Source organism: Ochotona curzoniae, unplaced genomic scaffold (assembly GCF_017591425.1).
Source record: "Ochotona curzoniae isolate NIBS_2020 unplaced genomic scaffold, NIBS_Ocur_1.0 contig_2927, whole genome shotgun sequence".
Classification (NCBI taxonomy): domain Eukaryota; kingdom Metazoa; phylum Chordata; class Mammalia; order Lagomorpha; family Ochotonidae; genus Ochotona; species Ochotona curzoniae.
The window spans coordinates 2,444,871-2,461,177 of NW_024465654.1; the positions used below are offsets into that span (position 1 = coordinate 2,444,871).

Genomic DNA, 16,307 nt, shown 5'->3' on the forward strand with positions numbered 1-16,307 from the left:
ACTATTCAAACTACAGATGGCAAGCTCTACGTGGCTAATACATAGGTCACTGAAATGCAGAGGACAGAAATGTGAGTCATAGAAAACTGTGTTCTCATGTATGCCTGCTAAAGGACACAGCAGAGACAAGGGTGAGCAGGTGCTGTTTGCAGGACTCAGTTGGGAACAAGCAGAAGAAGTAGGGAGAAGAGAAAGGAGATGTGTGCAAAGAACAGAGGCTGAAGCTAGAGGAGGCATCAGGAGAGGAAGTGGTGGGTGCTGGGATGAAATGAAATGAAAGGGAAGAAGGGCAGGAACGGGAACTGCAAAGCCAGGACTGCATTTCACGGCAAGAGGAAGAACAAAAGCATCTCTACCTCTGCGTTTCCTGTCCAGGATCAGTCTGGAGAATGAAAACAACAGTGTGGGCTGGAGGCTTTAGCTCACCTTCTTGCCAAGGACCAAAGAGGAATCTGTGAACATGTTTATCTCTGGCGCTCTTTGCTGCATTTGGTTACACAAGGAAATACGAACTTTAGGAATTCCCTGGGGACATTTTATAATTATAATTGGGGGAGGAATTTAGAGTGTAGTTAAGTTACCACTTGGGGTGTCCACTTCTCATATTGGGAGTGTCTTAGTTCAGGTCTTGGATCCTTAACTTCTGCTCCAACATCCTGCTTACTAACCCCTGGGAGGCAGTAGATGATGACTCAAATAACTGAATTTCTGCCACCGATATGGGACACTCAACTGTAGCTTCAGGCTGCTACCTTAGTTCAGTTCTGGCTGATACAGACATTTGGAAAGCAAACCAGCAGATGGAAAAGCTATCTCTCTCTCTCATTGCTCTCTCTTTCTCTCCCATTTTCCCCTATCTTTCTGCTTTTCAAATAAGATTTTAAAATAATAAGAATTTTATCAGAAAACAAATTTTATAGAGACTTTTTGAGATTTACTTAAATCTTTATTTTAAAGACAGAGTTACACAGAGGAGAGACATAAAGTGCTCTTCCACTGCTGGTTCACTCCCTAAACGTTCACAATGGCCAGCACCTGAGCCAATCTGAAGCCAGGAGACTTAGACTTGGGCTCAAGAACTTAAACCATCTTCTGCTGCTTTCCCAGGCTGTAAGCAGGGATCTGGAGCACAGTACAGCAGATGGGACATGAACCAGCGCCCAAATGGGATGTTACACCACAGACAGAAGCTCAGTCACAGTACCAGCCACCTTTTCCTTTTTCTTTTCTTTTCTTTCTTTTTTTTTTTTTTTTGGTGTGGAAGGGGGGTTAATTTTATTAAAGGTACAGAGAAGGAAATGGGGGAGGGCATATTTTCATTGAAAACTGCCTCTACCATCACCACCAACTGTGTGATTCTCAATCCAAGTGTGCATCAGAAACTCCGAGAGATTTGATATTTCTCATAACACTGATGCCAGAATCTAACTCCACACTAACCAACTGAATCAAACTTCCACGGAAAGCACATTGGCATGAACAATTTGCAAACACTGCTCAGATGATTTGCTTCAACTCAACTGAATAGAAACATTTCATTTTGTAGAACAGACCATGGAAGCTTAACATCACTTAAGGTTTAGGGACAGAACCATGACCAAATAAAGTATCTTTATGGAAAGTTTGATGCTATTTTCCCTGCATAGTTTAGAAACATCAGTATGGCTTGCTGTCTGCTCTTGTTACATACACCCTAGAGAAAGATCTGGCTGTGTTGGAATCCCCAAGGAGAAATAGGATAGAACAGAAAGACGAGATACTAGAAAGACTATGGCAAGGCCTGGCTTCTCCTCAAACCTAACTGGTGCCACTCTGGCATAGAATGATCTCTGTTCCCATCCCTCCAAATCTTTGTCATCCCACCCACATTACAGCTAAGTAACCGGGGAGGCAAATACAATTTTGATCCATAGAACCCACATCCCACATGATTTTATTCCCGGACTATTTTCCAGAGGCCCAAACCCCAGGAGAAACATGCTCATACTTTCTTGGTGGGAACTTTGATCTTCAAGAATTCTGCCTCTCTGGCCAGCACCTGCCACGGGGCGTGTATCCGGACAAAGACGGATCCCTGGCTTTTACTCTGCAAGGTACAAAGAAGAGATGGAAACATTTGTAAGGACATAGATGACATTCCTTGTGCCCCAACTCTCCCAAGCTAGAAGTCTGAACCCATTGCTCACTCCATTTCTGATTTTGTTTTCTTTCCATGCTTTGCTTGTGTTCCAGGAATATTCTCATTAAAAAAAATAGAGAGAGAGAGAGTAGCATGGCCCCTGGAGACGGGTGGCTTCAGAGGAAAACAAGAGTTACAACTACTTTGTTTACATATCTGAAACATAAGTAATTGTGCTTTTCACAGAAACTCCACTTAGTTGTTTTTAAAAAAAAGGGAGGTAAAGAGAAATGAGATGTGACACACAGACAATAGAGAAACAGATGATTAACAGATAGGTAGGCAGATAGACAAGGGGAAAGGAAGGGAGGGACAGAAAGAGGGAGAAACAGAGAGAGAACCTCTCATCTACTGATTTACTCCCCAAATGCTTCCAACAACCAGAGCTAGACCAAGCTGAAGCCAAGAGTCTGGAAAAAATTTCCCATATGAGTGGCAAGGTCCCAAATTCTGAAGCCATAACCCATTGCCTCCCATAGTGTCTTAGAAATGGAGCTGGAACCCAAGCAGTCTGATATGGGATGAGGATATTTGAACTAGCATCCTAACCATTGCACCAAATACCCCCATTACTACCACTGTTATATTCTTAACAACCACTGGTCAATATGCAACAGCTGGTGCTCAGTAAGCAGATAACAATTGCTCTGCATTCACATACTTTCATTGTTTATTGTTCAAGTTTGTGCTTTTGTCCTTCAGTTAGGCTGTGTTGTAGCCCCAAATCTCAATAGGAATCGAGTTAAGCTTAAATGTGATGCTGTAGATAATTAAGATAGTGTAACTCCAGTAATGTCCCAAACACAAGTCAAGAACAGGGCTCCGGAGTGACTACAGAACATGGAACAAGAGATTGGACTGTGTGCTGATCTCACCCATAAATGAACAGGAAGGAAAGGAAAGCAGTAGTAACTCTTTGAAAATTACATCTGATTGATTCAATAACCCACAGGGCCCGGGTCATCACATCTGTTACAAGCACTTGCCGCAAACGTGAGAGAGAGCCAAACTCATCTTCACAGAACATCTTAAATTGTTTCAGAATAAGTACACCCAGGGGAAAAATCTTTTCTGATATTAATTTAATTCACTCGGTCCCTAAAGAATGAAAGAGAACCAGAATCAAGCAGAAAAATGGCAAAAGTCCCATTTATAGGCGAGAAGGCTCTAAAATCCATCACAAATGTTGCAAGTTCAGAGAGAAGGTAAACAGGCTAAGAGCTAAAATCCCTCCTCAAATGGTGGCTGAAGTCACATGGAATCCACGCATCCAATGGGAAGACACTACAGTGTCTTCCCATGACACTGGTCACCATGACACTGGCCCCGGAAGAAAGCCACTGAGGCAGAGGGGCAGCTAGGTCCTAGCGAGGAAACTGGGCAGAGGGAAGCGCTCAGCAGCTGCTGCCCACCCACTCCCACATGCCCAGACACTCAGGCTAATAGAGCAAGGAGGTTCCTACGGATTTAATGTGTATTTTGGGAAGCAGGATGCTCGGAGGTCAATGTTGAGACGGTGTCAACCCTTCATATGGTAAAAGTAATGCTGTTCAAGTAAAACCAGTTTTCCCTCTTGAAAACCTGTCCCCAGCTGCTTCCCAGAAAGAGACCCTGCTGCTAACAAAACACATGCCCTACAACCTTGGCTTGACCATAATACTGAAAATCATCACCCCATTGTTTCTGCCTTTTCTTTGAAAAAAATTTTGTTTTATTTATTTAAAGGGTAGACTTATTGGACAGTGGGTGGAAACACAGAAAGAGAGATGTTCCACTTCCTGGTTCACTCCCCAAAGAGCCACAATGGCCAGAGACGAGCCAGTCCAAAATTAGGATTCAGGAGCTTCTTCTGGGTCTCCCACACAGGTCAGGGCCCTAAGCACTCTGGGTGTTTTTCCAGGTACACCAGCAAAACACAGAGTCAGAAGTGAAACAGCCAGCATCCATGTGGTATTCTGGTGCTGCAGGTGGAAGCTTAACCTGATATGCCACAGTGCCAGCCCCGTTTGGTTTTTCACGATGACAGAGAGAAGCATGCACAGGTTGAAGACTACTTCTCCCACTGAAAAACACTGAGCAGCAGTGCTCAGATAAACACTGGAAATCACAGCTAAGGCATTTCATGTGCACGTTGCAAAGGGAGACTATTAGGATTTTTTCAAACGGTGACTCCATAGTGCACTCTGTATTTCAGATATCCAAACCTTAACACTACTTTAGGACAAAAGCTCATGATTTATAAGGTAGAAGAATAAAGAGGAATCCAAAATCTCTCATGAAGATTCATTTGTGAAATGAGAGGCCAGCACAGCCCACAGTTAAAAACACTTGAGAAGAACATCAATAGCCATAATGTATACTGGCTGCATGTGTAGTGACATGTCAGTCCGAGGGTGGAGGCACCTGCCGGGGCTCAGATGGTCCACAACCCTGCTTTAGGCCAGGCACCCTCACCAGCACTCAATCCAAGGTGGAGAGATGCAAACAATTCTCTGCTTACACGATGGACCATTAAAAAGAAAGTACTGTGTAAGTTCAGGCAGATTTTGTTCCATTTGGTGGCTTCTTCTTCCCGTTGGAGATAAACGTGACAAGTTACTAGACCAAGTGAAAAACACCACACCCAAGGGCTGCCAGCAGAACACAAAGACATGTTTTTTAACTAAAACCAAATCTAAGAGTAGATAAGGGATTTACATGGCTGTCCAAAGAACAAACACTCAATCTCCTGGTTTGAAAACAGGACATGGTTTGTGCGAAACCCAGAAAGTAGCCTTGAGTGAGATATTTCCCCAACCTCCAAGTCAGCCTCTGGTGGGAATATCCAGGATGGCTAGATAGTCATCAATCACTTACTGCTACTCCTGGGTGTAGATGAAGACTTTCTGATTGAGTGCAAATGAAGGGCAGGAAAAAAATTCGTTGGTGATGCTGACCTGCAGCCCCAGTCCCCGGGCATGACCCAGAAATGGTGTTTTTGGTGAAAGGTGACATCCCTCTCCTTAAGATGAAAGTAGACTATTACTCATCTGACTGTGCTTTGTTTTTATTTAAGTGATGATGAAACCTTTCAGCTTTGTCTCCAACCAGCCGTGCATCAAATGTCCACTAAGCGAGTGCAGATGTCCAAAGCTTGAGGGAGACCTGGGAGAACAAAGGTCAAATTCCAAAGTCCTGGTGGCAGACTTCTAGACGTCCCCTGACAGCCGTTCTCGTGTTCTTCATTATTGAAAAACATTTTCTGTATTCACTTACTTACCCTATTTGAGAGGTACAGAGGGAGATATCCAGACAGACAGACAGACAGAGAAATCTCCCATCTGGTTCTTTCACCCCAATACACATAAAGATAGGGACAGGCCAAGGCAAAGCCAGGAACTGGAATCTGAGTGGGGAAAGCAGGGACAAAGGTTTGAGCTTCTTCTCACGGTCTGCCTCAGTGAGAAGTTGTAATGAAGAGCCGGAGCTGGGGCTCAAACCCCACGACTCCGGGATGAAGCATGAGCTCTTCCTGCAAGGTGAAATACCTGCTCCTCTCTCCACCTGTGAGCAGGCAGGTGCTCATCCAACAAGACATATCTCCCTTGCAGTGAGTCATCACTTCTGACCCATGTGAACACAGGTCAAAGTTCAGCTAAGGCTGCAATTATTTGGGAGGACTGTGAGGCCAAAAAGTTCCTCGCTGAAGACTTTGGATTTCATTGTCAGTCTTTGCACAAATTCAAGTCTGGGCGTCCTTCTGGGTTTTTATGTGGAAGATAAATTTCTGCCTTGTTTAGCCATTATGATGTTAGCGATTCTATCAATTGCAGCTTAACTATATCTTGACTAATGTAAAATTGTTTCCAACATGGAGATATTCATTGTCTCCAGCAAAGACTCCTCCTGCTCCATTCTCCTCAAATGGAACTTGTTTTAAAGGGAAATAAAAGCTGGAATGCATCTTTGCGGTGCTAACATCTAGTCATCCTGTTCCTTTCATGCCATGCAATGTTGTTACCTTCTCATAAAAAAGGAGAACATGCGAGCTGATGTGAAATATTAGCTGGTGTGACTGGCTCTGTCTCCTAGAGGAAAAAGCAACAGCTCAGAAATCCCTGAGCAGAACCTTCACCAAATGCAAAAGCTCCTTCTACTGACCCAGCGATCTGAATTTGGAGGTTCACACATATAAAAAGGGACTTCAAAGCCTCACAGAGAATGGAATTAAAACAGCAGCTTATTTCAGTGAAGAAAAGAAAAACTGAGGAATTCATGAGTTCAAAATTCAATGTGTCTGAAAAATTTGAGGACAAGCTTTCTGAAATCAACCCAAAATTTAACATAAAAAGTAAGAAATTTGCCACCAAAAAATATAACCCACTCCTAAAATGGATTTTAGAAATAAGTAATCAGTATAACAAGAAGTGAAAAAAATATCACCTGGAAACAAAAATTGAAGTTTGTAGAGAATGAATGGTGTCACACATTCAGTGCTGCTCATCAAAGAGAGGAGAGCCAGTACATAAATATTTCTGTAGGAAAGCCCAAGTTTCCCATCTGGGAAATGCAACTCTCCCAGGAGCAAGAAACCTACGGCAGAACAGGAAACTTCTCCAGTACATGTGAAGTGCCCCGCAACATTACACAACTCCTTTCATTGAGATGACAACTTTCTAAAGCCCTACAAATTCAATTCCTCCAATCTGGGCATCAGGGAGTGGCACCCAAGAAGAGGGAGTCAGTACTTGGGTCAAAGGAAATGAATACAGCTCAACCACAGCCTGACCTTCAGAGTCACCCAACTCTCAGCTCATGCTCCCCATTGGTTTCCCAGGTCCGTTTCCCGAATGCAACCCAAGTTCAAAAGCGGCCATGTCAAGTGTCCCCTCTTGAACTTGTGTCCTTCTTCATCAGCTGGTGTCTCGCTTTCTGCCTCCTTCCCTTCCTCTCTTTAAAGCTAACTCAGCTGCACATCTGAAAGCATACGTTTGTCAGTGGCACCAGGACCTCCCCCAACCATCCCAAGCTCCACCCACTCAGCCCTCCTCATGGGTGTGTCCAGCTGCTCCAGTCAGCTTCCTCACTGTCTATCTCCTCGGCTGCAATGTTCTCACTCCACCTCAGTCCCAGCCAACTCCTGCTCGGGTCTCAGAGTAGGCATTCCCTGCATCGGGAGACCCTGCTGAGATCCTGGACAATGCTTGGTTCTCTGCTGTTGCCTGCACAACTCTTTGCCTTTTCTTTCACAGCATTGACTCACTACACTATTCCCTACATGGTGAGGTATGAAATTCTTGTCTTCCAGGCTAGCCTCGCACAAGGACAAACAACACGTCTGTCTTGTTCATTGCTTTGTCCTTGACCACCACCACAGTGCTGGCATATACTAAATGCTCAGTGCATACTGATTACAATTTCAGTGTATTCTTACTTGGTCCTAGTTGGATCCCATGAACTTTGACCAACAGAATTTAAATCTAACTCAGTTTTGAAAGGATAATGTAATGGTCTTGAGTGCTTTTCCTCATCCCTACAGCTACAGGATTTCAAGTCTCTACCCGAGGGCTTTTCCAGATCTACTGATAACGTACATCCTTTTGACATTTGCAGATCACCACTACCTAGAGGTCAAATGCATTGGTACAAATTTATTCTGGTGCTCACAAAGCTGCCTGAACCAAGCTGAACCTGGAAATGCCTGCCTTAGAGGCTTATAGGGGTAGGGTGGCATGAAGGAAATGCATCAAGGATACTTGGAAATGAAAGAAACTTTCAACAGAAAAGTCTTTGTCATCTTTATTTGCCTAATAGAGAAGTGCCATGGAGCCATCCAGCATCCCCCTGCTGACAGCTCAAGGCAGAGCCAGCTCATGAGCACACAGAAGTTTCAGAAGAAGCAGAATTATTTGGCTCCAGACTCATCCAAAGACACCTAACCTATCTTTCCAGAAACCGATAAAAGTGGGCACCCAGGATACTAAATCACCTGGGCAAAGACACAAAGCTGATGAGCAGCACAGAGTCAAGAATGGAACCCATCTCCTGGCACGAGGTTCCATCCGTAAAAGGGTGACTTCACACATCCCAACACATCCATAGGCAGCCATGTAGTCCCTCCTTTCATAAGCAATTCATGGATGGGGGCGGAAGATGGAGGGGCGGGAGGGGACCTGCACCTCCAGCCACCTCCTTCCAGCACTCCAGCAACGTTTCCAGACTCCTGGTGAGATGATCCCAATTGTTTATGTCTTCTTGTTGCTATCCAAAGGCTGCATGTGCCTGCACAAGACCACGTCCTGCCTCTAGAGAGGCCAGAGTGAATAGGACGCAGCTCCAGCCAAACACTGGAAACTGATACTCCTCAAGCCTCCCTTCCCCACAGCCCTGCCAAGCCACCTCCAAGCTGACCCCCGGAGGCCTGCATGTACTCTGGTCCGGAGCCCTGCTGCGAGCCGAGAACATCACCTGCAGCACATCGTGGCCAGGGGACAGGACTGCCAGAAGAAGGGCGTGTGTGGGGAAGGGGTGAGCATGGAGGCGATGAAGAGGGGAGGAGGGAAAACGCATTCCATGAGAACCCTCAGAGATCTTGCCAACCTCAAGCCAGACCAGCAAAGACCAAAGGAAGTGCGCCCATCAAGAACGTGAAGGAACTCTTCCCAGTTCATTCTGTCAGTGTCTATACAGCTGAAGGAGCTCTGTCAGGTGATGCTAAGGTTGGGACAAGAACAGCCACCAGCACCGACCCCAGAAGAGTGGCCTTGGGACCAAGGGTGGTAGAGTGAAAGCAGAGATTCATTTGAGAGAGACCTCCCCTTGCTCTGAGAGCCTGCAAAGATCAGCAGCATGACGTGTCTCGTGACAACTCAGATCCAACCAAAAATAGGTTGAATATTTACCACCTTTGCCCTGTGAGTGGATGGGCACCCAGGAAAGGTGTCCTTTGGGCCAATTCCCACAGTCTTTACTCTCAGGCACAGTCACTGCACACCAGACAGAAGCCTCTGCCCAAAATTCCAGTCAAGAGAACAGGGTGGGGAGACCCAGGAAAATTGAGGACCCAGATCCTCCCCTATATCAAAAGCACAAACCCTACCTAATTCCTGAGCTACAGAGGCCCACCAAGGGCAGAGTGGTACCCCACAAGAAATAGCACATTGGGAGTTCACAACTGGTTGTCTATAGTTAAGTGTGCTCCGGACTTCCTTCTGTCTGAGAAATCCCAAGCCTGAAAGAAACGGGTAATAATTCTCACCACATAAAATAGGTCAGGGGAAGCCCAGGGCTGCTAGGGCCTGTGGCCCTGGTCTGCAGCACAGCTCTGTCACCCACCAGAGATGTCTCTTCTAAAAAGTCATCAAAGTTCTCTAAGGCTAAGAGGAAATATTAAAAAATAAGTGTAATGTTTAATAATATTACTACTTAAAAGAGAGAAGGACAGACTACATAAAACGACATATGGAAACACTTCGGGGTGGTAGATACATTCAATATCTTGACTACAGAGGGTGGTTTTACAAGTGTTTACATATGTCTAAACTCAACAGATTGAGCCAGCGTTGTGAGACCACAGGCTAAGCTGCCGCTTCCACTGCTCACATGCTGTATCAGAATGGCTTCTGGTCCCAGCTGCACCATCACCAATCCAGCTTCCTACTCATGCACTGAGCAAGACAGCAGGAGACAACCCAAGTGCTTGACTCTCTGATACTCACAAGGAAATCAAGATGGAGTTTCAGGCCCTGGCTTCAGCCTGGCCTCACCCTAGCTGTTAAGGCCATTTGAAGAGTGAACAGTGGATGGAAAATCTCTCTGTATGTCTTTTCGTCTCTCCCTGTCTTTCTGCCTTTCAATTAAAATAAATACATACACTTTTTTAAAACCCCACATTTTATTTTAAATATGTGAAACTGATTATGTAATAACCGTACCTCTGTTAAAGATAAGGGGAAAGACACATAGAAACTTCAAACACTGCCTGCCATATATGCCACATGGGTCCCACATGAGGAAAATCATAGCTGATTCCACCAAGCATAAGCCTCTGCCGTGGGATTGAGCAACATCACCGTGTATGGGGGTGAAAGAGAGCTGTTTCACTTGGGAGTTTGTTATACTGAAAGTAGCAGGCTGAACAGAAGCCACTGGCCAGAGATAAAAATTCCCACCATGATGCAGAATGGAAAATCTTTGGGCCTTAAAGATACCAGCAGAAAGTGCAGCGTGTCTCCTCCTAGAATGAAGGGCTAATGGGACATGTCCCAGAAGGAGAAGGAAGACAAAAGGTCACGGGCAAACCTGAGACATCTGTGTTATCATCCATAGGTCATGATTCTGCTACAATGCTTCATGCATGTAATCCTTGAATAAAATGCAAGCTGTCTGTCTGTCTAGCTCTTGTTTATGCTAGAACGCAAACCAGAGGGCAAGAAACAAGTTTAGAGGAAAGCAGGGGATGACTGTGTCCCTCACGTGACAATGGCTCAGCTGATTAATCAGGATGCAGGTGTGGCTGTTCCCAGACTCCAGTCCTCACCACAAGGCAGACACCCTCTTTCAGTTGCAAGCTCCCTATTCAACCATCACAGGCACAGATAACCAAGAGAACAAGGCATAACACATCCACAGAGAAGTCGGAAAAGGCTCACCAGCCCTCAAGAGCAACCCAGCTGCTGCCTTGGGCCACTGTCAAGCGCCTGTGAAGAACAACCAGGAGTCCCCTCATCAATCCAAGAACGTCACAGCTCTTGCAGAATGTGTGTTTTTAAGAGATGAAGAAAGTACAAACACCAAAAACTCACTTGGAAGTTCAGCCTCCTTTGGCACCAAGGTCAATAGGAAAGGAAAGCAGGAGACACCCTGGGTTGGCTGAATCTCCCTCCAAGAAACCTAAGGATGGAGGGGTTCCAGCCTGCCTTTTACACATAGCAGGGACTCTATATTCTGAGCCAACAGGATACTCCAAGTTTCTTGGGTGTCTCTGGAGAAAGCAAGCCAGGTCTCTCCTGCTCACCTGAGCTTGCCCTTCTCTTTCATTCCTGGCAGCAGACAGGAACTTGACAAGAGTCTAGCTGATGCAACAGAGACCAGGTCCCATCATCAGCTCTGCCGCCTGTCACTTGGGAAACTCACACCAGAACCTCCCTGGACTCTGCTTTCACTTGCCTGTCCAGCAATAGAGTTGAACTTCAAAGGTCCCCTCCCGCTGAAGACCCTTTGACTTCCTGCAGGACAGGAGTGGGCTCAGCACCTCAGACTGGAGAGCTGGCTCTCGGTCACTCCACCACAGAGTTTGATGGACAAAGCTCCCCAGGAGGGACCCAGAACACAGAGTCTTGGGGATCATCCCAATCTAGATGGAACTGTTTTGTCTTCCTGTCTCCTCCTCCCCAGGGTCCTTTCTCAATCCTCATATTCAAAAAATTTGCAAAGATCAAAGATGCTACGCAAAACAAGACACCTTCCTGCCAAATGAGAATGTAGCTGCCAAATACCAGTTCTGCTGAACACTGGTGTGCATCCTAACCACAGCACACAGTGCAGGACATGCACGGCACACACAGAGAAGACACCTGGGTTTTTTTTTAAGATTTATTTTATTTTTTTATTGGAAAGTCAGATACACAGAGAGGAGGAGAGACAGAGAGGAAGATCTTCCATCCATTGATTCACTCCCCAAGTGGCTATAACAGCCAGAACTGCACCAATCCAAAGCCAGGAGCCAGGAACCTATTCCAGGTCTCCCATGTGGATTCAGGGTCCCAAGGCTTTGGGCTGTCCTCCACTGCCTTTGCAGGCCATAAGCAGGGAGCTGGATGGGAAGCAGGGCCATCAGGACTAGAACTGGCATCCATATGGGATCCCAGCGCATGCAAGACGAGGACTTCAGTCACTAGGCCACCATGCCGGGCCCGACATCTGATATTTAAGGGCATATTTACTACGACAGCTTTTTGGCCAGTAACAGTAAAATGTCTTATCTAGCAAAATTGGCACATAAAGGCAAATTTTTTTTTAAATGCTCTTGCAAAAAGATCATCTTAAGGAAGTTCTTTTTCTATCTGGCACAAAGGTATCGTATGGGCCAACCATGGCTCCAAACCTTACTGCAGGGGCTTCTCAATGGGAGAACAGTGGGAGAGATACGAGATGAGCACATTGTGTCCCTTCTGGTGCGCCAATGCAAAAGCCCACACCCAAGAACGTAATCTGCAAAAATCTACCTACATGGATCATAAATGGTGATTGGCCAAAGTGCAAATCCTCCTATGGATAAGAGTATCTTTAAAGAACCAAATCAAACAATACTTTCTTGGAGACAGGGTCCTTGTCTTGCTTATCACCAAATCTCAAATACCAAAACAGCTAGCACAGACCCTGCAGTGGAGCAAGCTCTCAAAATTGTTCTCTGAAGCAGAGCTAAAAGGGGTCGAACTGCAGCACCTGACTGGTGCTAACGCATCACCTGGGAGACAACAGATGATGGCTCAGACACCTGAGTCCCTGACATCCACACAAGAGACTCACATACAGCTCTAGGCTCCTGACTTTGGGTTGGCCCAGTCCGGGCTACTACAAGCATGTGGAGAGCAGGTCAGTAGATGGAATAGCTTTCTGCCCAGCTCTGTCTCTGCTTTTCAGATAAAATTTAAAACTCAATACATTAAAAATTTTTTTAAAGACAAGAAAAATCTATGCATAAATTTCAAAACTTTTGACACCAAAACATACTTAACTTTCCTTTTGATTTTTCCATGAACTTCTGAAAGTCTCTTCATATGACATACTTCTCTTCAGTGATAGAGTATACTCATACTAGAGCCATTAGTTATTTCTCAGCTTTAGTAGTCAGAGTGGGCCAGGACTCCATCCTTACATACAAGACTATTAAGACCAGACAAAGGGCATAGGGACTGAGACGTTTATGGAAATGCGGTATTTTTGCCCAAAGGAGCCTAAGGTAAGCTTCTCTCTCTCTCTCTCTCTTCCTGATATTGCTGAACTCTTGACCTTTGACCTCATGCTATCCCCTGGCTGACACACTAGGCTGGCAAAGCCATTGACACAGGACAACTTTGAGTTGCTGGACAGATGTCAAAGTAATCTGGAGCTCTTGTGGGCAAAAACTGTCCCGCTCACTTGGCCCCTACTACCCCTGCATTCCAGTCTGTCCACACCCGATGCAGCTGGCCTCATTGGAGGAGTTTGGGCTGAGGGCCATCCTGCAAGCCAAAGGAAGCTAAGCAGTGTCCACTCAAAGTGGGAGGGAGGCTGGGAGGAGTGTCCTGGTGATGAGGACTGGACTGGGCTGGAGAGTCCTCCCTGGCTGCTTGTCTAGCCTTTCCGTCAACACATCAGGACAAATGAGGTGTTTCTGTCCATCACTGAAGATGCATGGCATCCCGACTGAATCCTCCTCAAGTTAATGGGGCTGCTTGGGAGAATCAGCATCTCAAGCAGCTCCTTGTTCTGAGCCAGGAAGGCGTGTGGGAGGAAAGGCTCTGCAGGTGGCCCTAACCTATGTGACAAGCTGCCAAGTCAGTCACAGGCTCTGAGGCAGCTTCACGGTGCTCATGAGAAAGCCTCCCAGTCCTGGTAACACCAGCCAGCACTGTGACATTGTGCAGCTGTGACATTGTCATGCCCCCAACCTTCACCCAGAAGGCCTCTGGAGGTCCCACTTCCATGCTTGTAAGGCTGTAGTCAAAGCATCAGGGTTCAGGGTTGAGACTCCCAGTCTCCAGTAGGAGCAGCCAACAGAACTGACTCAGCACAGACTGCCATCCAGAAGCTCCCAGACCAAACAAGAAGATAGGAGAAAAGCCTGGGAGCAGAAAGGCTGTAGGAAATTTGAAAGAAGGGGGATGCTGGCAATGGAGCTTGTGCTTCCTACCTCTTTCCCAGGAGGACCTAGGTCACAAGGTCAATGCTGAAGGACTCAGTTCACGATCGGGGCAGAGTCCTGGTTTGGAGGTCAGGACTTTGCAGCAGGTCTGCTTAATGCAGTCATGCTAATGAATGCTTAATGCTCACAGTAAGTCAGCTCGCTCCCTGCATTCCCCTTCACCTGTGAGGTAAAATGGTGGGGTGTTATGAACCCTGAGGATCTCTCCAATCCCTATGTTGGGTGATTCCTTGGGGCTTTGTAGATTGAATCATCTTTGTCACCACCTCACAGTTGCAGATTCACTCAGTCCCCTCTGCTATCACATCCAAGTACCCTTTGCCACACACTTAACCTCGGGCCTCTGCTTTCTCTCAGTTCCCCTGAAAGTACACCTGTGGGCTCACAGTATCCTCCAAGTTCCTCATTCCTCACATCCACTTGCCATGTTTTGTGAGTCACTTCCTAACCAAAAACACACACACATCTCCATGCTCTCCCTCAGTCGGCTGCTCCAGTTCATCTTTCTGTGAATTCTGCATGCTAACCACACATGCAGAAATTACAAAAAAAAAAAAAACAAAAAACAAGTTCTTCGCCTATTTTTCATCTGGAAGACTCACCTGCTGACACAGTTTCTTTCACAGCTACCCAATCCTGGCATTGACTCAACAAAAGTAGTCATGAAAAAGTGTAAGTAAATGAGTGCAGTTGAACTTCAAGACAATTTTATTGATGACCTTATAAACAAAAGGCTGGGTGTGGCTTGAAGAACGCAATTTGCCAACACAATGCTGTGTCTTTCACATGACAGATATCTGCTAAATGGCTGCCTCATGAATGCTCGGAGCTGATGGTACATGTTTCATGTCTCAGTACTTAAGGAGAGCATCACTAGGACAGACAATGAGCTGTCAAGAGCAACATGCCCCAAAGAGAGGTAGCCCATCACAGAAACCCAGACCCACCCATTTGGACTGTACCTGTCAGAGAATGCGGGAGAAAGCAAACTGGACGCGCTGGACTCAACACTGCTCTTGGAGAAAACTCTGTCTGCTACATCAAAGAACCATCTCCTGATCAAAAGTTTAGACTAGACACTCCACCCCCTGGATCCATTCCTTCCTCCCCTCCCACACCAACTATCCCCGACTGATAGCCCTCCAGGGACTGGGATGAGCCCTACGAGGCAGACATCTGTGGAGGTTCCAGTCCCTTTCATCTGAACCTGTGGCAGACGCCTAAGATCTGCTACTAATGTGTCCCTTGTGCTGTCCAGGTGACAGAGACCATCCGAACACATCAGGTCCCCAACTGGCTCTGTGCTTGGAATGATCCCCCAGCTGCTCTACAGAAGAGCAAGATGGGCCACACAGAGGCTAACACTGGCTCAAGATCATGACAGTGGGCAGCAAGATGTGGCCACCATGAAAAGTAAATGTCACCCAGGCTGCATCTAGAACAACGGAAAAAAGGAGCCCCTTTTATGACCACCACTGCAAGAGGATGGACAAATCAGAGCCCATTCAGAGAGCTGAGAGTCATAGAGCTCAAGGCCTCATGTGGTAAAGAAGGGATGAAAGAACGCGAGGTGTTTGGTTAGACTGGAGGCCAGGCAGGGACATGAGCGAGCAATGGTGATGTCAGTCAGTCTCTGTTCGCCCTAAGGAGCAGGGCCAGGGCAAGCTGAGGAAGAAATGTCTGCCCAGTCCCCTCTTCTGCCTGTGAAAATGGACAGAAATGTATCCTAAAATATAATTTGGTTCTAAGAACATAATTTTAATACCACTTATCTTTTTTGAATGGACAAAAAATACAGACATTTTACCAATTCCCCATTTTAAGTAAGAAGTAAATGGTTAGTCTAGTGGGTTGACTCTTCCCTAGCCCCACACCAAATTCATATCCACTCACAACTTCAGAAAATGATCTTGTATGGAAAGATACGGATCTTATCTTCACAGGCACAATTAGTTAAGATGAGGTCATCCTGGAAACCAGGGGCCCTAAATCCAGTGTCTGGAATCCTTATAAAGGACACACAGACACACATAACAGAGCAGAAGGCAACGTGGAGACGGTGGCACAGATTACAGTGACGCAGCTCCAAGCCAAGAAATGCCAATCACCTACCGTCAGAAGCAAGGAGAGACACAGAAGAACTGTTCCTCAGCCTCCGGAAGGTACCAACCCTGCTGATATCTTGATTCTGGACTTCCGGCTTCGAGAACTGTCAGAAGACCAACACTTCCATTGGTTTAA

General features: G+C 46.1%; 1 protein-coding gene across 2 annotated transcripts in view; it reads right to left on the minus strand.

The window, feature by feature from the left end:
- Nucleotides 1-16,307, minus strand: part of ANO2 (anoctamin 2) — a 246,767-nt gene that overhangs the window by 208,665 nt on the left and 21,795 nt on the right. For both annotated transcript variants that reach the window (XM_040979008.1, XM_040979007.1), the window contains exon 3: nt 1,988-2,086. In XM_040979008.1, coding sequence (XP_040834942.1) covers nt 1,988-2,086 — 99 coding nt within the window. The remainder of the gene's footprint in view (nt 1-1,987; nt 2,087-16,307) is intronic.